This window comes from Mastacembelus armatus, chromosome 13 (genome assembly GCF_900324485.2).
Source record: "Mastacembelus armatus chromosome 13, fMasArm1.2, whole genome shotgun sequence".
Classification (NCBI taxonomy): Eukaryota; Metazoa; Chordata; class Actinopteri; order Synbranchiformes; family Mastacembelidae; genus Mastacembelus; species Mastacembelus armatus.
Genome location: NC_046645.1, coordinates 16,378,878 through 16,403,820, shown reverse-complemented (window position 1 = coordinate 16,403,820; position 24,943 = coordinate 16,378,878). Strand labels below are relative to the sequence as shown.

The window sequence follows — 24,943 nt, the reverse complement described above, 5'->3', positions numbered from 1 at the left end:
GGGGAGAGAGAGTAACCTGAAAGAGCTAGAATCAGCCAGGGTTCTGGTTATAGTACATCAGGAGATGTTTTTTTATTGCAGCAACAATAACATGGTTTTCATACAAGTTGCCTGGGGAAAATGAAACAACCCACTGGATTTGGAAGTGCTGGTGATATCATTTAGCCATTGTTTCTTGTGTTTGAATATTAGGCTGGACTTCCAGTGTTTCTCAAAAATTGTCAGGGTTTAGCTAAAATATAACCAAATGAACCATTTAAAAGAGAATGAAAAATTGTCAAGACTTTTTAGGAAAGATTTGCTTCAAGTATTACACCAGAGTACAGTATATATCCTATAGTAACTGATTAGAAATGCAGCAGGTCTGCAACAGGTTAAAAGGACCCTCATTGACCCTCTTACAAACTCTTTTCCAATTCATGATATTGTACCAATTGCGATGTGTTTTACCCTGTGGTATACCACAGTATATCAGAGTTTTTGGCATACTGTAATCTTTAACATGATCTATAACCGTGGGACCTTCATAAAGAGAGAGCTGCCTTTTTCTGAAACACTGGTATATAATGTGCCACAGGTCGACTCCAGTCAAATCTGCAGATGGATAATGATTTGAATACAAAGTCACAGTATACCCTAGATTACAGCTGAGACAATTAAGGAAAACTAATATACAATAATTTTCTTAATTTTCTCAAATAATTGCTTATTTGTTAGAAACTCACATTTAGGAGCAATTTTAAATGTAAATCATAGGCATGAAATGTTATTTAAAAGTTAATGCATAAATATAGAGCTTAATTACTTTAACAGACAAAGCACTTTTCAATTTTCCTCATTCACCCAGATACACACACACAGTCGCACACAGTCAGTGAAGCTACCATACAAGGTGCAGGCCTGGCTGCCAGGAGCAACCTGCATTTCAGTGTTTTGCCCAATAAACTGCAATACTCAGAGACTTGACATCAAGCCATTCAAAATGCATGAAAAGACAGAGAAGAAACAGCTTGTCAAAACAGATCTATAGGTTTATTTTGCAATTTATAACCAACCAATTTCACATCTTACAATTCTCTTTGATAAATAAAAATAACAGGAGAAGCTGTGATGTGCAATAGCAACAAACAAAAGATTTTTTTGAAAATATTCTAATAAATTTGGATGGTTTTGTACATATTAGCAGTGTCATTCTGAGGTTGTCATTTACAACTATAGATGTGGTAAACACAAAAACACATTTTTATAATGTTTTACACAATGTATTAATGATGTCTAAGGCTTAAGAAAAAGAGAGAATGGCAGAGACAGTAAGGTTGTTGCTGTACAGTCCTTCAGCTTAGCCGAAAGTCCATGATATGGCTTTGATTGATAACTATCATACTTTCTGTTAGTAACACTGACATGACATGCTTGTCTTGTAATTGGTCCTTAAATCACAATTAAAATTAATCATTCTGAATTTGAAATAACTAAATGACAAAATAGTTAAAACAAATATTACATAAAGGATCAGTAATAAATTTGAAAGGCTTGGGGTTTAAGAAGTGGATTTGATAAAATGCTATTTAATCCTAGCTTGTGAAGTTTTAGGAAATGCAATTGGTTTATCACTAATTTAACAAAAGTTCAGGTAAACTTTCACATTTAAACTTAGGTTTGAACTTGACTAAACACATTTTTACCTTGTTGAGTATTGCAGTTTTAGGAGCACTCACTATGACAGTGTGGCTTGACTGTCATGGCATGGCAGAGGAAAAATGTTGCTTGTTATTATGCCATACACGCAAAATGTCTATTTTATGTGTTTGTAGTGTTCATCGGCCTTTTATCTCTCCTCAGTATGAGAACTGGGAGTCTCTTTCAGAAGTCTAGTACAGACATAATGGGATTTATTACACTTAGAGTGCAACTTGATTTCATGCAATATGTTGTTTGAAATTTCCCTAATTCCTATGTTGCACTAAAGCAACACAGTATGTACTGATAAGCAGCTATCAGTTTGCCTCAGGCTGATATTTTTAGGATGCAGCTTTTTAAATCATCATAGGGCAAACATCAAATCCCTCCAGCTCATCACTGCTGAAAAACATTAGTGGCAGAAAACAAAAACTGACTCCAGCAACTCCACCCCCTCGCTTATTTAATATTTAATTTCACACAATAAATAATTTAACCTTGGTATGACATAATGGCAGATTCCTTTTAAATCGCTCACGCCCGTGGCTGATGGAGGAAAAAGATGGGTGGACCATTATTTATCTTCACTTAAGCAACAACAGGACATTTTAATTTCACTATCAAGATACCTGACAATATCAAAATGTGAACAGCTGGACTTTATGTCATTTGATGCAAGTCACTAGTTTTGTAGATTTGTCTGGAACTACACAACATTAATAGTCTTTCTCACATGGCATAGTCAGTGAGCTTAAAGTATAGGCTAATTAAGCTCAAGTGAACCATCTTCAGTTCATGGGTTGACTTGAATAATTGTGGCTGACTGAGGATGGATGGTAAATAATATTGAATTGATCCAGTGGAAGGTAATTCATCCAGTATGTTTAAAGGGTCCTACTACAGCCAATTAGATGCTTTCACTAAATAGTACTGAAAGATGGACTGGCTGGTTGTAAATTGGCCTACTTGGGGACAAGCTGAGCAAACAGTGTGACTACACTAATTATTAATGCTAATGTCATGTAGTAACAAAACAGTGTTAAATGTGTTTGAAATCTGTTTTACTTGGTAGTAAGTACAAGGCTAAAATGGATATGTGTAATTTAAAAGTTTGCCAGGTTAATTTCACGAGTCCACTTGGAATTAAAACCAGAGATATTTGGTTTTGACAACATGCTTTAGCAACTAATGAAACCTTGTATTTTATAAAGTGACTTACATTTATTTGGTGTTTTGTTAGGGTGGAGAGGTCCACAGACCAAGTCATCAAGCCTGTCAATGTGGAGGCCTTGTCAAAGTGGGTGGGGAAGATCCCAGCAGATGTAGTAAGAGACATGGCTGTCATCGCCCCCATGTTGTCCAGGCTGGGGTATGACCCCCATGCCAACCCTCCCAACTATGGCCGACCTGACCCCAAAGTCCTGGATAACACCAGAAGGGTGAGTACTGGGCATTCCAACAAGTTTTTCACTAGATATGTATATAATCTTATTCTCAGTCACTCTAAAATGGACTCATGGTTGAAGTAACAGTTTTGCAAAGAAATATTTTATAAGAATACTTGGACAGTTCTTAAGAAATATGCTTATTCACTTTCTTGCTGAGAATTGGAGCATTGATACTATGTTTGTATGGTAAATATGAAGCTACATCCAGCAGTTGGTCACTTAGCACAAAGACAAAGGATCCTGTTGAAGTCACCGGCCAAGAAATAGTCAAGCATGTGATCCCTAATAAAACCACATCTTGTCATATGAATAGTTTTTTGCATGATATTTTTAATTGTACTCAAGTGCTAATCGGAAGGCATTGCTATTTTTGGACAGTTAGCTGTTTCCTTCAGTCTCCTATATTTATGCTAAAGTAATATAATTAGCTCATGATTGTAATTCAAATTTACTGTATAGATGGGAGAGTGGAATCAATTTCATCTAATTCCCAGGAAAAACAGGAATATGCAGATATCCACAGAAGCCAATTTATACTTTTAAAGTCACAGCTCTTATTTTGAATGTATTGGTTTCAAATATATTATTCAATTAATAATAATTACAGGTTGTGTGAGTGATGTGAGTATCAGTTTATGAATGATATAATGTAACGTGAGTTTTACTGACTTTTAGATGACAAGGTTTCACAGGAACAGTGTCTCCTCAAAGTCCCCTGATATAAAGAGGCACTTCATTGATTTTCAGTGTACAGTTCTTGTCATGAGGAATACTACTCAGCCTGTGAAAAGTCTTCTGAGGCAAACCCTGATAATGCATTCTTTGCGATTAAAGATAGGTGTTTACTAGGCAGCGATGGTACAATAAAGAGACACCGTGAAGTTTGATTATGGGAAATAGAGTAATTCTGGTGCTTGCAATTCTGGCTTATATCAAGGATTAAAAAATTACTTCTGCTTCCTTTTTTATGATGTTTCTTCTGAGTTCCTCAGCTTCTGTGAAAAAGTGGTACTGCGTACTAAATAATTGGAATTGCCCTTCAAAGGCGAGATTGCAGCCAAAGAAAGTGACCATGTTTAGTGTGTTTTGTGTATTTGACACTACTAGTCTCTAGTTAACACTTTTCATTATGCAGTATCTAAAAAATGCGTAAGATGCTTTTGTCCAAGGTGACTTGCATCTTTTCCTATATTTATCCAATTGGTCTGGACTAGAAGACGCTGCAAAGATGGAACCATAATTTTTACATTTGATGGCCACTCCTTTATAACATTACATAAACTTGTCAGATGTCAAATTCTTTCCATATCATGGCATCTGCTATTTTTGCAGCAGAATATGTTATATAATTTTAGGTCACCTAAAATTATATAACAGGTGACATGCTCTTTATATACTGAATACCTGTTTTATTTTTATCTTGCATTACCTTTAAAGGCTATGGTTTCAAAGTCACTGGTGCTTGTTTGCCCAGTTTAACAGCAGAGAAGAACTCGTTCCCAAGAAAGGCACAGTGTCGTCTGTAATTTGGAATTGGTTCGGCTTTGCGGCAGTGCGGCTTTGCAGTGGTGTGTTCTATTGCTAGCAAAGGTAGCAGTACGATCAATTTACTGCAGCACCTCAAACAGAGGCATGCTGCTGACCACGGCAGCACAAGCACACCCGCTGGGGGGAAAAAAATCGATTTAAACCGTAAATTGGATTTTTTGTGAAAAAATCTGGGATTTATTTTTTTTTCGTCCAGCCCTAGTTCCTTAATTGTTCTTCACAGTTAGATTAGTACTTTAGTGGCAGTATAGACTGAAGAGAATGTCTTTCCGCCTTGACGTCACTTCTGTTGAACTGCTGTCCAAATATTTCTGGCTGTCTTCTAACTTCCAAGCACTAAGCCGGGAACCTTTTTCAGGTTTGTGGCTGTTTTCCTAAAACATATTTTCTGTTAGGCTGTGGAAAACATTATTGTGCACATTGATGATTCTGTTGCTTATCTTTCCATGCAAACCTGTGGTATAAAATACAAGTGAACCGGAGTGAAATGAAATGAACTTTGGTCATTGCACTTAGGATGACGAGCATGGCAGGATATAAATGTTTACACAGCTTCGTCTCAACATCATCAAACTACAAAACAAACTGTGAAGGAAACAGTGAGAGGTGATGGAGATGGTAGTGCAGTGCAGCTCATTTCTGTTAGATAACCCATTGCCTTCAGCCCTGGTGCTGAATGCATATAACTTTCACACTTTGAACTGAGTATGTGACTCTGTAAACATCTTCTAGCACTATCTTCCCTAAAATAAATTCCCTAAAATAAAATACGTATGTTAATTAATAAAATTTGGTATAATGTCAGCGAGCAACATGAGGATTTTCTACATGCCTATTACTAGCTAATGCTATGTAGGTTAAATGGTTAATCTTTCAGGTTTGCTAGTTGATCACTATTTACCAGAATAGTACTGGTTCATACAAATTGCCACACCTGTCATGATAGATCAGTGTAAACATTATTTTATGTCCATCCATTATCTGTCCCCACTTATTCCTTAATAGGGTCACAGGAATCTGCTGGAGCCTATCCCAGCTCTCTGTGGGTGAAAGGCAGGGGGTACCCACTGGACAGGTCTCATTTTATGTCAAAAATATAATTACCTACAGTATGATGGTACTCAGAAATATCACCACGGCTAAAGTACTGAAATACCCATTTTGGTAGCCCCACAGTGTATTCGCACAGATCCCAGTGTGTGTTACAAGCATCATGTGAGGTCATGGGTGTGTGATGTCCTTACACTAATCTTAACCAAAAACCAAGTCATCACCATACAATTTAGTCATTTATATGCTGGGCACCAGCATCTGTTCCTGATGAAGGAGGCAAGTCACCATGATGAGTGTCTGTAAACAAGTGTCTGTCCCCACAGTCTGAGTAATATGAACCACACACACAGTCTGATAGAGAAAACAAAGTACTGCTGCACTAATCAGTGTCTCTGGTCTTGTTAGTACCAAGTTAGTATTAAGCTGAATTTGGACTTCTGTGTCGCAGCACATATGGGTACCTGTGTCTGCCGTTTGGACAGTTGCATAGCTGGTGCATTTATATTTGTGCGAACATTCTGGGCACGGGGTGCTCAAACAACAAGTACAAAAAAACAGAAAAGGGGCAGGAAGACTTTCTTTTTCAAAACAAACCACAAAACAAGCAGAATAATGCAAAATGAATGCATGTTTATATTTCCTCACCTTGATGGCAAGTCGATCATCAAGCTCTTGCATTTTGACACATTTGGCGTGCAGTATGCACAGCTCCTCACAACACCTAGTTGAGATTTGGAAGGTGTACGCATTGAAATGTCTCCAACCATAAGTGACCTATGCTTACCCTTAAACCCCTTTGAATGTGTATACGTATGTGTTTAAATTGGCCTTGACTCTGCTTTAACTGGAATGCATCAGTGTCACTGTGTAAGTCACAGTAGCCAAGAGTGTGTGTTTATGCTATATTTGTGTACACTTACATGTGTTTCTGGGTTGCAAACTACAGGCCCTCCTATAATTAGCCTGCAGTTTATCATGCAGCAGTGATGTGTCAGCATAACATCAACTCCATTTCTTTGCCATTTCAACAGGAAGTTTCTCACTTGTCACATAAATCAATGACTTGTACATAAGCAGAACAACACCCAAGAGCCTAAGTCTGCACACTCTAGCCAAGGCAGAATATTAACTGTGAAGGAATGGGTGTAGCAGACAACAGGCATTTGACCATCTTACAACAGAAAAGAGCATCAGCTGCATCAGACTGTGTTTAATTTCATTCCACATTTCTAGTGTGTATGTGAAGTTGTTCTGTGATTTAGGTATTGTAAAGTTTGACTGTTACATGTCCTCAGATTGATGGCTTTAAACTAGACGTTGCTCAGTAGGTTGGGTAGTCTGGTTTTTCTGTCTGTGGAAAAGTTCAGAACCATTCCAATAATCTCTAGTGGGGTTTTCTTTAACCCAGTTTGGAGGTTTAGCCAACATACTTTTCTGAAGGGTTTCAATCGCTTTTCCATTTGTTCAGGGCGAATGAGAATGCAGAAAAAGAATGACTATGGTACAATTTGTCATGTTGTCAGGGCTGTTATGACTTGAATGGAAAACATTTGGAGGGAAGATGTGAAGGGAGAACAAAATTCTTTTTTCTTTTTTGCTCTGGTGCTGTATTTGTTGGAAAAATGTGTCTGACCACGAACAGAGATGGAAACTACAGACACAGGGGCAGAGCTGCCAAACACCACTGCCTGTGTGCTTTAAATGTGTAAGTAACTTTTCCTAATGTAGCTGGGTTAACGTTTTATAATTGCATTGCCTTCTTATTCTTTGTAATTAAAGCTAGGGCAGTTTAGTTTAACTTTAAGTTTAACTAGCCCAAAAACTTTAAGAAGTTGAAATTGCTAGCCAAACTGTCAAGACAATGTTCTATTGTCTATCAACTCCAGAGGTCTTACATTAACATGCTATGTATGTCACATTGCATTTATCTGTTGTTTTTTTTAAGTTGTTTTATGTCATTTTTTCCCCTATATATCTTTCCCAATCTGTTTTAGTCCACATAAAGCACTTTCAGATGCTTTAGTAGTGCTGTACAAATAAGCTCAGTATGACTTGTGTTACCTTACCTGTGTTGTGTTTACATAAGAGTAATCACCAGACCACATGTGTAAACAACTCATATGGCATTTTGCATATGTAAATAACAAAACAAAACATGCAGACGCTCCAGAGGGTAAAGTTTGCTTCAGGGTGGGGGGCTGGAAGGGTGTCTCCTGTAGTTGTAATGTGCTGCAGTCCACTCCAAGCTTACACAGCCTCTCACTGTAGCTCTTTCATAGCTGCCTTGATCTCCTTTGTCAGCTTGTTTCTGGCCTGCTTGAACAGGGCCCAGTCGATATTAATCAATATTATTGATAAAATTTGATTATTACAAAAGTTGGCAATGAATGTATTTATTGATTGGTTAGATCTAGTGATGTAGGTATTTCCGGCAGCATACAGTGACACAATGGGCAGCCGCAGAGATGAAAATACCAGAAGTGGAAAGTCATGTTTTCCACAATGAAACAATTTTTATACTAATAATGTGGATAGTAGTGGTGTCGTCTTGTTTCTGTTATGTGGTAAGATAATCAGTCATCCAATAAAATGGTTATGGCTCTCACGCCAATTCACACAGTAACTTCCATATCTCACTGAGCAGACTGATTCTGTTGTATTCGATGTCAGTCCACACTGACTCTAAGACACAGCATGAGACCCATGTCACCCTGAACCTCCATGCCTTTTAGGCTTTTTTTTAGCTGTTTTAACGGTGTCTGTCAAGATGACGGTGAAAATGCCACACACACACACACACACACACACACACACACACACACACTGCTGTTCTGATGACGGTGTGGATTAAATGTTTCTATGTTCACATATGAACTCCTGACAATGTCATGTCCAGAGTCTGGAGTTGTGGTTTTATTGCATTTGGCAGAAAATTTTCCCAGTGGTCTGTGTTGCAACCAGAAGTTCTGTCTACAATAGTTTCACCTTCCTCCTGCTTCGTCTTTTATGTGCATCGCTAAATGACCCACCTCTCCAATTTTGACAATAAAATGTTGAAAACAGACCTCTATATTCTTTTGTAAAAATTTGATATTTGAAAACATAATCGACAAATTAATCAATTATTAAAATAGTTGTTTGTTGCAGCCGTACAGCAGTATCTTCTCTGCTGTTGGTACAAAGCCTTGCTACTGCAACGCCCTTGAGGAGAAGTAGTTGCAGTCACAATGATTGTATTCTGAAATGAAACATTCGATGCACGGTTTTAGAAATCTAACAGAAAGAATATGTATGCATTTTTGTCTTTTGTGCACAGCTATTTAGTTGTTGAACTCTTAAGAATTTTATGATTCTGGCTACAGGACTGCTTGCAGTCAGAACAGACAGCTGCTGTTGATCAATAGCTCCTGATGATGAGTACAAAGAGCACACTACACAAAATGTTGAACTGTTCCTTTAAAATGGTGTCTACACACTGTCTGTAAGCATTTTTTTTAAATGAAGGCTGCCATATGGCTGGTCAGATATCAACTCCTCATGCTGTTATATCTGTGTTATCACCACGTTATGCATAGTAATGCTTTTCATATGTGCCTCTGGCCCTGTTTACATGTTGTGAATGCAGTAAACATCCATATCTATGTGTGTTGGTTGCTCCTCTGCCTACGCTCTGAAATAGTTAACACCCCTCACAACAGACCTTCCGTGTCTTGTTGACAGCATGTGCGTGTTAAGGCTCATTTGTTCAGAGTTACACTGTGAGCATCTGCAGATTATTAGTGTGATTCCTCTGCAGGGTTTATATTGTTGTGTGCTTGGCCTTCTCCTGTCCTGCCCCTATCTCCTGGACTGGAGTTTCTGCATACAGAAGAGAAGGTGATGTTTTCTTAATCCAGAATTAACCAGTAAGATTAAATCTTATTGATCTATTTTATCTGCTCCGGCAGCTTTACCCTCTTACGTTTTCTCTATTTTCTTACTCTTTTGTGGCATCTTGTCATTCCAGTTCATTTGTTCCTTTAAGGAGTAAGAGCTAACAAAAAATATTTTTTATAGTTTTTTTCTGCTTCTCTGACTTCCATATATTTAAAGTGTTACTTCTCTTTGAACGATATGGGTTTATGCTAGGGTTAGTTTGTACTTAATAAATTCAAGGTCACACTCCATTAGTATCACTCCCCAAAGTTCTGTTTTCCATTGCACAAGACAAGTAAACCACTGTATGATGAAACCACATGTGGAAATGCTGTCTCTAATGCCTTGAAATGCCTTGAATTTGACCCAACCCCATCTGAAGATATACCCTCTGTCTTTACTACAGAATATGCAGCCTCGGATGAGCTGCTTAAGAACATTCTTTGAGCACAACGTTTATATTGTGGAGATGGAGAGAACAATGGATGGATGGATAATTAAGGAAGCTTGACCTGTTAAGAGCACTCTTATCTCTGGTGCTTTGTTGTTTTTACTGTGGGTAAAGAATTGTTTGGTTAGTCCTCCTAAGAAGTGTTAGCCCAGGGGGCAAAGCAGTTTGCAGATATATGCATTGCCTTTAAAAGCTTCTGTGTTTATACTGATTTAACTCACAAAGAATTTATTTATAGACACACAATTGTAGCGATAACCCTGCATATTGTCAGAAAAACAATCTAATGTACTTAAAATGGTGATTCTATGAATTTAAATTCTTTTGACCAGATGTTTGTCATTTACGCTCAAAAACTGTTGATTTTCTGTGATGACAACTGAGAGAGCAGAAGGGTCTGAAAAGTGACACTATGGTGGCCGTGTTTCTGCTGGACACATCGGTTTCACTTTGTTTTTGGGGTGGGGTGGTATTTTCCTGAATTTTGTAATTTTAGCTGACATAACTGTTATATATATATTAGCTCAATGCTAACATTAACTACAGAGAGCGCGTTCATGTGTTCTGGAGGAGTGACTTTGGAGAGAACTCAAAACCAAAGGGTGGAATTCCTTTGGTTGACTACTTTTGAGCTTATTCTTGCAGTTTTTCTAGATCAACAACTTTACCCTTAAGATTACAGTAAGTAAATTTGCCTGAAACTGTTGCTCTCATTACTATTGAAACCAAAAGCAACAAACTGTCACTTGTTGAAGTTTGATGATACTGTTACAAAAGGAAAATTAAAATTGTGGCTACAGGCAAGTTGTGTTTTAGTTATTTTCAAATGTAACTTATTCTACCTTTTTCTTTTTTTCTTGGTCTATCCATTTCAGTGTTTTCATGGGTTTCATATTCTGCATGCAATTAAATGTGTAGTGCCTTCTGGTAAAAGAGAAAGGGACAGACAGCCAGTAGGTTGCATTCGACTGGAAAGCTAACAGTTAGTAGAGATAACATGAAGCAATGTCATCAGCGGGTTCGGTCTCAGATTTGCCTGTACCAATCAGGTTCATTGGGGTCAAGTCTCAGAAGTGTCATCTTTATTACCAGATATGTTTTCACATAAAAGGAATTTGACTCTGGTATATTTCCCTGTCATAACAGTTTATACACAGGGGAAAAATTAAATAAATACATAGTAGTAGGAGGAGAAACAGCTGCTGTTGGAGTGTCTGAGATGGAGTGGATGACGGGTGTGAGATGTTGCTTCTTAAATCTACAGTAAAACTCATTCAGGTCATCTGGCAGTCTTTTGTTCTCCTCATCACTGGGTCAATGGTTTCCTGTAACCAGTGATATTCGATAGGCCTCTCCACAATGACGTAGGGTCGTTACCTGAAAACCTTTTTCACCATTTAAGTGCAGCTCCTCTTAGCTACTTCGATTTCCTTGTTCAGTATATTCATGACCTGGTAGTACAGGGTCCCCACTCCTATAGGCTGCCTTCTTAGCAGGACGAAGCTGCTGGAGTTTTACTGTGAACCACAGTTTATCGTTGCTGTATGTGTAAGTCGTTGTTGGCACACACGACTTCACAGAAGCTGATGTAAGATGCCACAGTGTCAGTGAGTTCATCCAGGTCTGTGCTAATACCCCTGAAAACTCCACAGTGTACAGTCAAAGCAGGCCTGCAGCTCTGACTTTGCCTCCTCAGACCACCTCTTCACTGTTTTAGCCACAGGCTTTACAGCTTTAAGTTTCCGCCAGTAGGTTGGGATGAGATGGATCAAGCAGTGATTAGAAATACCCGAAGCTGAACAGGAGACAACAAAATGGGCATCTTTAATTACTGTGCAGCAGTGATCCAGTTTGCTCTAGTCCCTGTTGAGACAACTGATACGCTGTCTATATATTTGGGAAGTTCCAGGGTGAGGTTTTCTCTGTTGAAATCCCCCAGAAACAATGATCAGGAACCCTGGGTGTTTTTGTTCCATGTATGTAATCTGGTCTACCAAGTGTTGTAACAACGCACTAATGCAAGCCTGAGCTGGGATGTACACACCAACCAGAACAAATGAGGAAAACTCCCTTGATGAATAAAAAGGTTTGCAGTTTATGAATAGAGCTTCCAAGCCTTCTCTCATTTTCCCAGATAACTGCTGCATGGTCCACCCTGTGGAGCTGGGAGCCAGCTCTCAGTGAAACACAGAGGGGTAGAATATGAGAAGTCAGAGTTAAAGCCTATACATACTCTGCAAGAAGTTTGTTCTCTTTCCTAGGGCTGCGAGGAAAAAAATGACGTCATTTTTTTCTCACGGCTTGTAGTTTCTGTCAGATTCCCACAATGCGTAGCACACGTGACGTAAGCTGCAGTGGGACGGACCTCCCAAGAGTTCGGCAGTTGAGTTTCTCATGGTGTATGAAATGTCTTTATGAAATGAACTTTGTTCTTGTTCTCGCCTTGTTCTCACTTCTTGTGGAGTATGTATCAGGCTTTAGTCCGCTGTTTCTCCACTGTATTGGCTAGCGAGCAGAAATTTGCCGGATGGCTAGATGGGAGTGATGTTTAGGTCCCTTGCTGTAGCTTAACAAGTGCTCCAGCTGATTTTCTACGCTGTCATCTCCTCCAGCTGGCATAGAGAACCTACTACACCTTTATCAAAGATCTCCAAGCAACTTTTGGCATCAGTGACGGGAGAAGGAATATTTGGAGTTGCATGATCTCCAGAAGCTCATCTCTTGTCAAGATGACATCAGATGTTTTGAAGAAACCCCCCAAAAATAAACAACAACAAGCAAAACTCTAGTAAGCGCACGACCCAGGCTACCATCCACAGTACCTTCAGATGTCATTATGTCATAATGTGCCTTCAGCTGACCACAGATACACTAATGTATCTTTGCCACCAGTAACTTGGCATTTGGCATCTGGACCACTTTGCCCAGGCTTTATCTCTGACAGTTGACCAGCAGAGCTTCTTCCAGTTTGCTATAAATGAAGGTTGTCAGACCTGACTCTTAAAGTTGCAATCAATAGCTTTTAAGCAGTGTTGCAGCTGTTCTGATCACTGGTGAGAAATTGATATTGGGATCAATAAGTTCTCAGTTTCTCTGCATTAACAGCAATAATAGTTAGATAAGAAATGAATGTCTGTAGAGTTCCTTGTTCAGCATGTTGTGCTGTTGGTGTGTGATTAGACCTTTTCCTTCGTTTAGATACAAAGACAGTTAATGATGTGCAGGCTAATCACATCCTATTGATCCAGGGTCATCGTCAGTGCTTGGCCATCATGGCGCTCTTTGGCTCGCAGACCTTGACAGAGACTCATATTCATGACTAGACATCCATGGAAACAAGAAAGTGACTAAAAGATTTATTAATGAGGGCTTCACATGAAATGTTTATTGATCCATGCATCTTACTCTTTTAGCTCAGATAAGGCTTGTACTGAATTTGTTTGCCAGATCTACACAGAGTAATGACAGAGATTCTTCTTATAATTTCCAGATATCTTAATCATGATTCTTTTTTTTTTTTTGGATTTGTGTTTTGTGGTATTGCCAAACTTACCACAGCACAGGATATGTTAGGCTGGGTCAAATAGTTCTTCTGTAGTTGCACAGAAGAGGCTTAAGGGCTCAGTGTGCTTGAAACAAAGAGCTTTTTAAATCATCTTGTAACATCTAACAGAATCTGAAAGCCAGTGGAAGCCGGTGGTCTGCTGCCAACAATTTTTCATCAGTTATGTCTGCTTTCTGCAATAAGTGAGTATGAAAGAAGGCAGGTTATGAACTTCTCCCTTTTCATTCTTCCAAAAGCCACTTCTGCCACTTTCTGAACACTGAGGAAATACTGTCCAACATTGTCCCAATTTGCAACATATGCTTCATTTGTCTTGGGCTCTGCCTGCTCTGCTGAGGCATGCTGTGGCAAGTCTTCAGAGTTCCTGCTCACCTACGAAGTCGTCTTGTGACTGGGGTCAGAATAGTTTCTGTGTCTGATTTTATTGTGTGCTTTTTAGAAAACTGTGATGCACTGAGTAGTAAAGTTCTGTGTTTCTATGTTTATTAATAAATCACACTTGTTTAATTGTGCTGCAATAATAAGTAAAGTGATTAGTAAATGGAGAGATTAAAGAAAAATAAATTCAACAAAAGGTCTTGCCTTGTCCCAGAGTGTTAGATTGTATTTTTTGTAAGTTTTGATCAAATTCAAAATGTCAACTTTATTGTCATTCCAACAGACATTGCCAGGATATTTTTAAGTTAGTAGTGCAAGACAGATTGCGCATGGCACAGAACTAATAAAAGTATTGTGTAACTACATCAGTAATGCCCAAAACACCATAAATATATGACAAAAAAGCATAATTAACATATTTTCTTAACAAAGACGTCATCAATAAAGTGTGGAGGATAGCTCAAATAATTACAAGTAAAATAGCAAGATCTACCAGTCAGTAGTCTAATAACCTTTGGGAATGTACATCTTTTGACCTGCCCAGATTTAAAAACACATTTGACTAAACCTTTCCCCAGAAGGCATCTCCTCAGAAGAGAGGAGCTGCAGGCTACATCTCACAAACGTAGAATCCATCTCTGCAGCCAGTCATGACTTAACTAACGATCTAGCTACACAGCTAACTAGTAATAGTTCTTCTTCTACGGTGCTTGGCATCCAACTTTAATTGGTCACCCGCAGATTTTTTTTTCTCTGGTGCCATAAAGTTTCCTTGTAATGATACACTTTGGTTAAATGCATTTGTAACACACATTACTGAGATTGTACCGGGTAATATATTGCTATGTTGCAGCAAAAAGTAATGTACTACTGTAATGCTGTTACCTCTGTAATGTGTTTTCCCACCACTGAAAGAAGCATATCAATCTTCCTCCTTTCATGGGCATTTTAACAGATCCTTCAACAGTAATAGAGCTGGAAAAGACCAGGCTGGCTTCATGTTAATGCAGGGATCCCAGCATGCAGACCTTATGTCTGGCTTTTCCCTGAGGCAGCACTCCGTCTGTCTATCTTCTCTCTGAAGGACAGCTCGACCTGTAGCATGCAAAGGAGCCAGCACAGCGTCTTCTCTGCATTTTTTTAATCATACACCACCCCTTTGGATGCTCTGCCTTGTGTGTCTGAGCAGAGGGTTTGGACAGGCTCAAAGCAGTCTGGCCCAGTGCCTCTGTATGCTGAGGAAAGCTGCAAAATGGCACCCTGTAGGAAATCGGAAACACGCAGTCTTCATTTGATCTCTGGTGTTGGAAATAATTTCAGATTATGCTTTGTTTCTGGCCCTGTGTCACCTTCAGGCAAACATGCAAGTAAGCATGAAGGCACACTCCTTAGAAAAAACAAATAATTGAAGTATATTCATCCTGTACTTTTACTTATACTCAAGTATACTATACTATAGAGACAAGTAAACAGAAGTATCTAAATGTATTTGGAATATACTTGTGCTTATTTTTTTTATCAAGACATATTTAGTATAATTAAGTATGGCTGAGCATTCTTGCTTTACACACAGCCCTGGGAATCAAAATCAGAATCCAGTTTAGAACAGGTTCCAAATTGTCGATCCACTGGAATCATACGCCTCGTTGCTTATCAATTCCTTCCTTCCTTCCTCAATGCCAACATGTTTTTCTGACAGTTGCGTATGTAACATGACCTCGAAACTGCTGCTCTGCTGTTGGAAACTTGAAACAAGGAGTCATGGCAGAGAGGGAGAAGAAAGATGACAGCAGAGCTAATAACTGTAAAATATTCAGAACTGCACCTGCAATATGTTGATATATGACATTAGCACCACGCAGGCAGGCTTAGAAGATCTGTATGTGTCTACTATACAAGTATTCTTTCATTTAATTCATTTTAGAAGATGACAGAAGAAGACTGTTACTAAGCAGCTCTGATGCTGTTTAAATAACAGGCGCTACATATGCAGCACATAGTGTCTTGCGTGAGACTCTAGAAGCACTTTGTTACCAAGAGCACACAGAGAAGACTACAGGAACATCAGGGACAAGAGATAACTGTGACCTAAAACTCAATCAGAACAGTTTAAGCCAGCACTATTTAGGTCAAATGCTTTAGTTTTCTACCTGATGTCTTTACAGAAGTAACACTGTAACACTCAGACAAAGAAACATATTAGCTTTTTATTTTCTGGAGCTCTGAAATCATCATCTCTGATATATTCACTCCTTTTTTCTGTCTTCTGAGAAGATATCAAGTGATACACATACGGTATAGAGTTCTGTAAACTTTGTTCTGTTTCTGTGGGATTGCCATCCTAAGCCAACAACACACACACACGCATGGTTGAAGAGATCACAAAGTCTTTATTCATCATGTTTCACCATCAGACTGTAATTCAGCCTGCGTGCCTGCAGCTCTCCTGCTCAGGCTGACGGCACCGCTCTTCCCTCCAGCTGTTCGCTGCTCTGACTGTTGTGTCTCTGCACCGTTGTCGCTGGTGTCACAGGAGAGAGCTCTCCTCCACAAGTACACTGATGCTCACTGATTGATTAGTTCCTGCTGCCACAGTCGCACACACACACTCCCCTCAAACACACACACACGCACACACACTTGATGCAGCCACCAACATACAGTGTTTGAGCTAAAATGATGTGGGAGAGTGTCAAATAAAGCAATTGCCACAGCATTGTGTCATAACAATACACCTGTTGAGTGCTGCAAAATATTGATATCATCATACACTGTTTTGGGATTAGCTAAAGGTTGGCAACATTACAGTTTCACGTTGATAAAATTGCAAAGATTGCTATCCAGTTGCAGCAGGTGTGGCTAGAAAAGCATACGTACGCTTAGCCAAGACTAGATTTGTGCATTAACAGACAGCGTAATCACTCGGAAGGTGTTTTTCCAGAAAAAGAAACACCCACTGTCTTTTGAACATTTACCTTTGGTAGAGAATACAGATGTGTGATGCATGTTTTACTGCCAACAGTTGAATTTAATTTTTTTTGACTAACTCAAAAAATGAAAGTTAAGCTGATTAAAATGTACATTTTACTTATGAATTTCACACACAAGAAACCTTACAAGTCAGTTACACACCAAAGTGGATTTAAGGTGTCAAGACTGTGCCAGCTCAGCTTGGACTTTAGCCTGTAATAATTCTGAAATTATTTATTTTAATGATTATTAAGTAAAGTCATTCAAATTAAAGCAAGCTGATGATGCAGTAAATATTCACCTTAGTAATCCAGACGATAAATCTGTGCCAATTCAGTGAGTTTGTGGTGCTCTAAGCCTGGTCCTTTGTTTTTCCAGGTCTTTAAAGGAGAATTTCAGCTACCAGATTTCCTAAAAGAACAGTCACAGGTACAGTAACATTTCTGCCTGTTGTTGAGCTTTTTAATTTTTCTAAGTTGAGCCTTATTTACAGTCTGATTTGAGTTAAGCCACCAAGTCAGTGAAAGATCATGTTACAGATTTCCATCTATTCACAGTTTCTCATCTCTTGCTCACTCTCTAATGTTGTTGTCTGGTCTCCGCGTCACGAGTGTCTTCTTGTTTTTGGTCTGCATTGGACATTTTGTATGTTAGCCTCCCTATGTTGTCTTGTTGTCTCTTGGCTCAAAGGGCTAATATTGGCCAAAGGGCACTTCTGCCCCCTCCTGGTAGTTAGATGCATCTACATCTATTTCCTGCTTTCAGCTATTTTGTTCTTTGACTACATGGGAAAGAAACAAAATCAGCTGACTGGCCATTTTCTATGGATTTGAAGTTGCATATCAAGGTTTTACCTTTCCAGACAGCGTGTCACAGAGCTTCCTGTCATCCTGAGAGCTGATACTGTAACCTCTGCTGTCCATTCCTCCACACAGATCCAAAAGTCTGCAGAGAAACCCAACCCCAGTTAGGAGCAGAATGCCATCACCACAACACACAGGTACAGTTCCACCACGTGCTGGTTCCCACCAATCCCATCAATGTTTAAGGTTAGGGTGAGGTTAAATTTAGGTTCATTCAAGACCACTGTGATTAATAAGTAAATGCTGGAATCATCTGTTCATGGTAATGTTGTGGTAGTGCATTAATAAAATAATAAAAGCATTAATGAACTGTACAAGAAGAAAGAGTCAACCTTTGACTGACTGTGGGATGATCACCACACACACATAAAACAGTGTGTGTGTGTTTTGCTTTGATGTTAACTAACATTATGTTCTCATGTTTTAGTGTAGGATTTGGAGGAGTGGAACACAGTATCATTGTCACAGCCATCTCCGCCATCTGTGTTCGGTCTCAGCAACTGTGATCATCACCAGTTGGACAACGTCCTTCCCAGAGTGCAGGTCGCCACCACTTCTTTTCTATGGAGAGCTCCTGGTCTTTGATGTTGTAAAATATAATACTGGTTCTCACAACTACAGAATGTCTGTTGATTGTTATTTTGGTGTTACATCATGCTCACCAATTTTTAGAATTACTTTGGCTATTTAGAAAAAAACTCTGATTCTGTTGTAAGAAGCTGCAGTGGACAAAATCACAAGAAGTATTTATGAATGGAAAATTAGCTTTTGAAAGATGGATTACCTATTTTGATGTTTAATGTTTTTTTTTTCATGCCTTTGTATTGTGCATTGTCATGGTTACTGATCAGTTTAAAGTATCAACCGTGATAAACAGTGCTTTTTTAACCTGTCTGTTTCTTTTCCTTTCTTTTTAAAACAACAATATTCAAGCAAACATAACCAACGTCTAAAGACTAGTAGGATGATTTACTGACGCAGTTTCAACAAAAACTGAACATTACCTCCATGAATCTACCTGCCTATCCAGCGTACCACTGTATGTTATCCAACCGTGGACAGTACAGTACAATGATGTTTACCATGGCACATTATGTGGGGGTTTTGTTTTTGTCTTAAAACCAGTAACTCTATCAAATGTTTGACAATGTAAATAGTATGGAGGCTCTGTTCTTGGTAACACTTATGATAAAGTATATATTATATTATAAACAATGGCAGTGGAAACAGCTGAAAATACTGTTTGTATCACAGAGTTCTGTGGGACCTATGTCTATACACCTTTTTCCATTAGAAGGTAGGTACAGTGGCTGCAACATATAAGAAAATTTTTATCAAAAATTAATTGCATGTTACAAGTTTACTTCATCATTTAACATTTCATTGTGTTGAATGAGTTTAGTAGTACATGCGTGATAAATAAGGGTCTAATATAGCAGACTTTAGTTGCTGTTCCCCACAGTCCTAAAACTAAATTGATTACCAGCTGTGATCTATGAAGTAATATGCTCTAAATTCATAAGCAAAATATTTCTTTACATTCCATACTAATTGAAAATCCAATTAAAATTTAGGTGATTTGCTTCCATATCGAGCACTTAATAAATTATTCAGATATTTCTACATTTTAAACGTGTAACATAATTGATGATAGAGCTTTATTTACAATTAATAGTACCATTTACCTTACATTACACAAACAGTTGCCTGTGTAGGCAGAGAGTGACATGAGCATTCATTTTGCATCCACTCAGCAAATTAAAGCGCAATATTCACTTTACTTTTATTCCTGAGGGAAATATCTTTAGCTGCTGAATACTGCTGTGTTCATTAGTTTGTCTTATAGGTCTGATGTTTGCTGATAAGCAGGTAGTAGACTGTGGCTTTCAGTGTTTCTTTGGTTAAAAACAGCCAACAGCTACACCTCAAATCGTAATGATTAGAGTAGTTTGATAAGATGTAGATGCCTTTAAATCATCTTCCTCTGCTGCCTTTTATGCCCTTTAAAAGAACAATTAGAGCAGGACTACAGACCTTACTAAAAGTCAATGTAGCATCAGAGGTTTAAAGGAAAAAGATCAGGATATTATTGAACAACCTCTTATTTAATAATACATTACATTCAAGGCAAATGATACATCCTTTCCAATACATATTCAGCAATGCAATCGTTGACTCCCTAAATAAATAGAAATCTGAAATCTTGAAGTCAGTGCACAACATTGAGAAAGAACACTTAACAGTCAACTTGTAACATAGTCTGCACACATTCTGCATTTCTGCACAGTATACACTTGTGACTAGTGCTGCTAAAACCAACATAAAAAATAGATCTCAAAATAAGTTATATATATATATATATATATGTTCTGACTGTCTTCATAGAAATATTGGACTTTTGGTTCATATTTACAGCAATATAGACTTTAATGGGTCTTCTCAAACAACATAAAATGCACAGTAGTTAAAGAATCCAAGATCACCATTTTCAAAAAATATTTTAGACACAGAGTAAACAGTCAGTCTTCAAGATGCAGTATGAAATTGCACGTCATCATGCCACAGAGGGGGCTGTTTCAAGGCTTTGGTACACAATGTCCTGATTGGAAGAAAAAGCTCTACGGGCCCCAGTTTCACCTGCCAAACCCACCTCTGTCGCCGTGACAGCATGGATGGGGGAGGGGCAAAGTCCATAGCAATGTACATCCACACCACCACCCATTCCTGGGATCAAACTAGCAAATCAGAGAGCCAGATGACTACAGTACACTTCAGGATTGGGGAAGACTCTTGGCACTTGAATCACAGGTGCAGGTCCATGCTGGATGACTAATCAATGCAGCAATTTAAGGATGTGAAGAGGGTGGAGATAAAGGGTCATACCAACATGGGGGTTGGAAACGGTATAAAAAATGTCCCTGTCAGATACAAACATGAATGTGCTGTTACTGTGAGGCCAACCAAATACTGATTCAGTGAACACTAGAGAAGGTTTGGCATTAAAAGCAGCTTTGTCCCAGGTATTTTTTTTTCACCTGGGACCACAGATCTGGTATTCAGACTGACCGACTTCAAGAAAGTTTTATTTTCAGTGGTTGGACTTGAGGCAGGAGAAAAAATTAGGTTTCACATGGACAATTGCAACCAGTTTGTTTTGACGGCACTGCTGAATGTAACAGTCTTCATGGTGCCTTCAGATCAGTGTGCATGTCTTCCTCCAGCTCCAAGGGAAAGCATTGATTATTTCAAAGTAGAGCTGGTGATTTTTGAAGTTGTGAACACACTGCATGAAAAGACCCAATCCAACACTGAATGTGTAGCAAAGCCACATTACACATTACACATTACAGTGATGTCCATGGTTTGGTTCCAGCTTTGAATCTTGCAGGTCATACTCCCATGTTTCAAATCTGCACCTTTGTTTTACCGTTTTTTGTCTTCAGTAGGAGGAGTATCACAGACAGGGTAAGAAATTTGGAAAGTTGTTTTTGGTCTTTTCATGGGTTTTGTTGACAATGAGAATAGGAAATTCCAAATATAGGCATTGTTAAAATAAGGAATCTCTTTCTCTAGGTTTTTGAGGACTTTTCTTAGTCTTTCATTTTTCGTTTTTTTAACTTAATCTAGGTTTATTGGCTCTATGTCCTCTAAAACTTGAAGCAATATTACAGCAGTTACCTGTTTCTGTGCACTTAAAAGTGTAGGTTTTTTAAAATTTATTTTGGCGAAATACATTAACACATTTATTCTAAATAGATATAATACCAGAATAAGACTTAAAGACCTAACATGTAATAGTTATCATAGTAATCATAACATGAAGAATGAAATGTCGCAGAATTCTATAAATATTACAGGACATAGTACTACAAAAGAGAGAAGTGCAAATTTTGTGTCAAAGTAAAGTGTGCTTTTGTCTTTACTGTTGTGCTTTGCTGCTGTTTGCTGCTTCTGTCTTGGAGCATGGATTGAACATGCAGTAACCACTGAGTGACATGCTCGTGAAAGTTGGTTGCAAGCACCATGATGGAAAACCTCACAAAAGGTGTGACTATATACCTTGGGCTGTTTCTGTTAATGGGTTAATGGCCACATTTGTGTGATAATGAAGTCACAAACAGAAAAATAAAATAGGGTGTGTGTGTGGAAGGGGGGGGGGACACATGCTTGACATAGAAAACACTCATGAAAAGGTAGTTGGCACAGTCCAGTTGGTCACTAATGAAATTTTCTTCGTGGCTTGGTCTTCTACTCCTCTGACAATGCTGTGTGTAAATCCTGTGGCTTCTGCTGGCATTGCACAGAGGAACACATCTGTCAAACACTTCAGCCTTCCTCACAGGCATACATTATATTCTGTTTAAGAGTTGAGGAAAACGCTTTTAGAAATTTGAGTATTGATAAAGCCAACATGGAGTGTGTGTATGTGTTTTCATGCATCCACACAAGCTCTGTAAGACTGGGCAGACTCAAGAATGCGTTCACAGTGTAATCAAACTCACAAGCATGCAGACAAATCCACATGTCTGAACAGACACCATGGGCATTCCATGTGAAGGTAAATGTAAACAGGTGGAGGCTGAGCTCCAGAGCCAGGCACCTTCAGCAGCACTCCTGCACCTGGGACTGTGCAGGGCTTGGAAACACTGTCTCACTCTGAAGGATGAGACGAGGAGCTGAGTGTGCTGTGGCTGGACACCCACTCCCTCTGCATCCTCCCATTCCTCCTCCACTTGCTCTTCAGTCATTTGTTGTCCATCAGAGACTGGACTTTATGCACCAACTCGCGTGCTATTTTCAAGATATGCTGGACATCGTGGCGCTCGGCCATCTCTGTGGATCAGACACACCATTGGAGAGGGAGCTACTGAACCATACATATCCAATGCAGTCTACACATTATCTGCATGAAGAACCATTCCTTTAATAGGTAAACAGATACTGCACTCACACAGAAAGCATCACATGGGCCCTTTATCGAGAAGTAAACAACAAAATGTACTGTTCATACATGCTACAGTGTATGTGTTTGTGTCTTACCATTGAAGAACTTGATGATGTCGGTGAAGTCCATGTTGTTGTCCATGATGATCTCACGGTAAACTGTTACTAGGGCCAAGGCCAGGAAGAGGACAAAGTGCCGCGATGAAATCCTGTGAGCCACCCAGATCACCTCCCACACTGCAAACACATCCTCGTACAGGAGCTCTGCACACACACACACACATATATACAAAACATGCCTCTGTAGTCACAATTTTTAGAGACACTAACACTACATCTACATTAAACCATCTCTGGTCTGGTTTACTAAAAGCTCTGTATCCGCTGTATATAGAAAAACTCTATCTGAACAGTTGGACCATGTTACTGTGGTTCCGATCATCAAACTGTCACATGTGGTAATTTCCTGCTGTGACAGCAAAGTCATTGGTGAGTTTTCTGCTTTAACTAGACATAGTACAGCAGAGAGGAAGACATACAAAGGTGTTGAATCTCTATCATAATAATAACTTGTTACAGCATGCATGTTACTCTTAAACACAAAGGGGTCTTATGTTACCATGATGTCACCTCTCTCCAGGCTATAGAATGGCAGACCTCCCCTGACTGGATTTTCCCAGTTTGTCAACTGTCCTACCACACTTGATCTGCTGTATGCAAACATCAAGGAGGCCTATACCTCTACTGTCTTACCACCACTAGACAGGTCAGATCACAACCTGGTCTTACTGAAGACCTGTTATAAACCCTGTGTACTGAAGCAGCGTGCAGCCACCATCACACCTGAGGCAACTGAGTCTCTAATGGGGCTTTTCCACTAGCACTACTCGACTTGACTCGTCGTTTTGTGTTTTCCATTAAGGGATAGAACTTGGTAGCAGGTAGTTTTTTACTCACTGATGACAGTTTTTGTCTCCGACCAGTCATGAGGTTTGTCTAAGCAACATACCGTGCTAAGGTTTATGCTACCCCCTCAGTAACCGCCACCATAACACCTCAACCAACCAACAGTATTTGGTGTAGACGAACAAGAACACCTGCCAGGTTCTCATCTGGAAACAGCACTAACTGTAGGAGTGTGATCAGTAGCCTTTGTGCCTCGCAGTAGTCAGAATGACTCAGTGCAGCTTTAAAGCAGCTAAGTCAATAAGTTAGAGACCAGAGGTGGGTTAGAGTAAAGCACTGACTGTTCACCTCTCTTGAAGTCCAAAAGGAACCAACGGTAGCAGAAGTAGAAGTGAGTGTAATCTCCATTCTGCTGCATCAGTTCAAACAGCTCAGAGTCCAGGATCTGACAACAAAAGAACAGAGGGAACATCAGTGGGTTTTAATAAAACATCCTTTCTTTTTCCACCTCAGTCTCTCTCTCTCTCACACACATACACATACAGTAAGAGTTATACATCACCTGGATTAGTGATCTCATGTTGGCAAAGTGTGTGTCCATGGCTCCTCCATTAGGAAAGTTCTGACTCATCCTCCTCATTAACTGAGTGAAACAGCTGTATGCCAAGCTCTCTGACACACACACACACACACACACACATAAATAAAGTACATAGGGTCATGAAGCCACAAAAAGGCTGCTCTTTTGTCTCCATCACAACCAGCCATGACATTAACAGTGTAAAAACCTTTGACAATAAATAATTTAATTTGTGTGTATTTGCTGTGATCATTCCTTAATACACTGGGATGTGGATGATAAAACATTTTCATGTCATGATAATTTTATTAGGAAAAAAATCTACTTTGTCAGACTTTCACTTTGAACCTACAGTACATACAGAGCAGACATGTTTGATACTAATTAGAATCATTAGTTGTAGGAAAGTCTTTCTTCTCACCATCATCCAGGATGACCATGAGCGGAGCGAGCAGGTCACACATGCCCTGAACATAGCCCATCTCTAAATGCTCCCACACATAACTGCAGGCAAGTAGACATACAAAGACAAGCAAAGAGCTCATGACATCAATTTAGCAGATTGAATGTGCATGTTACACTTAGGCTCTGTGCCATCCACTGCTGGAGGAGCTAAGTATCAAGGGTGATGGCACAGGGGGT

The 24,943-nt window shown here is 39.1% G+C and overlaps 2 protein-coding genes across 5 annotated transcripts in view; one reads left to right on the top strand and one right to left on the bottom strand.

The window, feature by feature from the left end:
• Positions 1 to 18,759, top strand: part of tpst1 (tyrosylprotein sulfotransferase 1) — a 41,554-nt gene extending 22,795 nt beyond the window's left edge. The window contains exons 3-6 of one of the 4 annotated variants that reach the window (XM_026328788.1): positions 2,921 to 3,119; positions 17,387 to 17,437; positions 17,944 to 18,008; positions 18,304 to 18,759. In XM_026328788.1, the coding sequence (XP_026184573.1) occupies positions 2,921 to 3,119; positions 17,387 to 17,437; positions 17,944 to 17,979 (286 nt within the window). In that variant the 3' untranslated portion in view covers positions 17,980 to 18,008; positions 18,304 to 18,759. Of the gene's footprint in view, positions 1 to 2,920; positions 3,120 to 17,386; positions 17,438 to 17,943; positions 18,009 to 18,298 lie in introns of all 4 variants that reach the window. The other 3 variants (XM_026328782.1, XM_026328804.1, XM_026328796.1) reach the window with 3 other exon arrangements.
• A 1,280-nt stretch (positions 18,760 to 20,039) lies between these two features.
• Positions 20,040 to 24,943, bottom strand: part of sgsm2 (small G protein signaling modulator 2) — an 80,061-nt gene continuing 75,157 nt past the window's right edge. The window contains exons 20-24 of the mRNA XM_026330336.1: positions 24,723 to 24,805; positions 24,284 to 24,393; positions 24,070 to 24,166; positions 22,912 to 23,079; positions 20,040 to 22,704 (exon numbers count right to left, since the gene is read on the bottom strand). Coding sequence (XP_026186121.1) covers positions 22,616 to 22,704; positions 22,912 to 23,079; positions 24,070 to 24,166; positions 24,284 to 24,393; positions 24,723 to 24,805 — 547 coding nt within the window. The 3' untranslated portion in view covers positions 20,040 to 22,615. The remainder of the gene's footprint in view (positions 22,705 to 22,911; positions 23,080 to 24,069; positions 24,167 to 24,283; positions 24,394 to 24,722; positions 24,806 to 24,943) is intronic.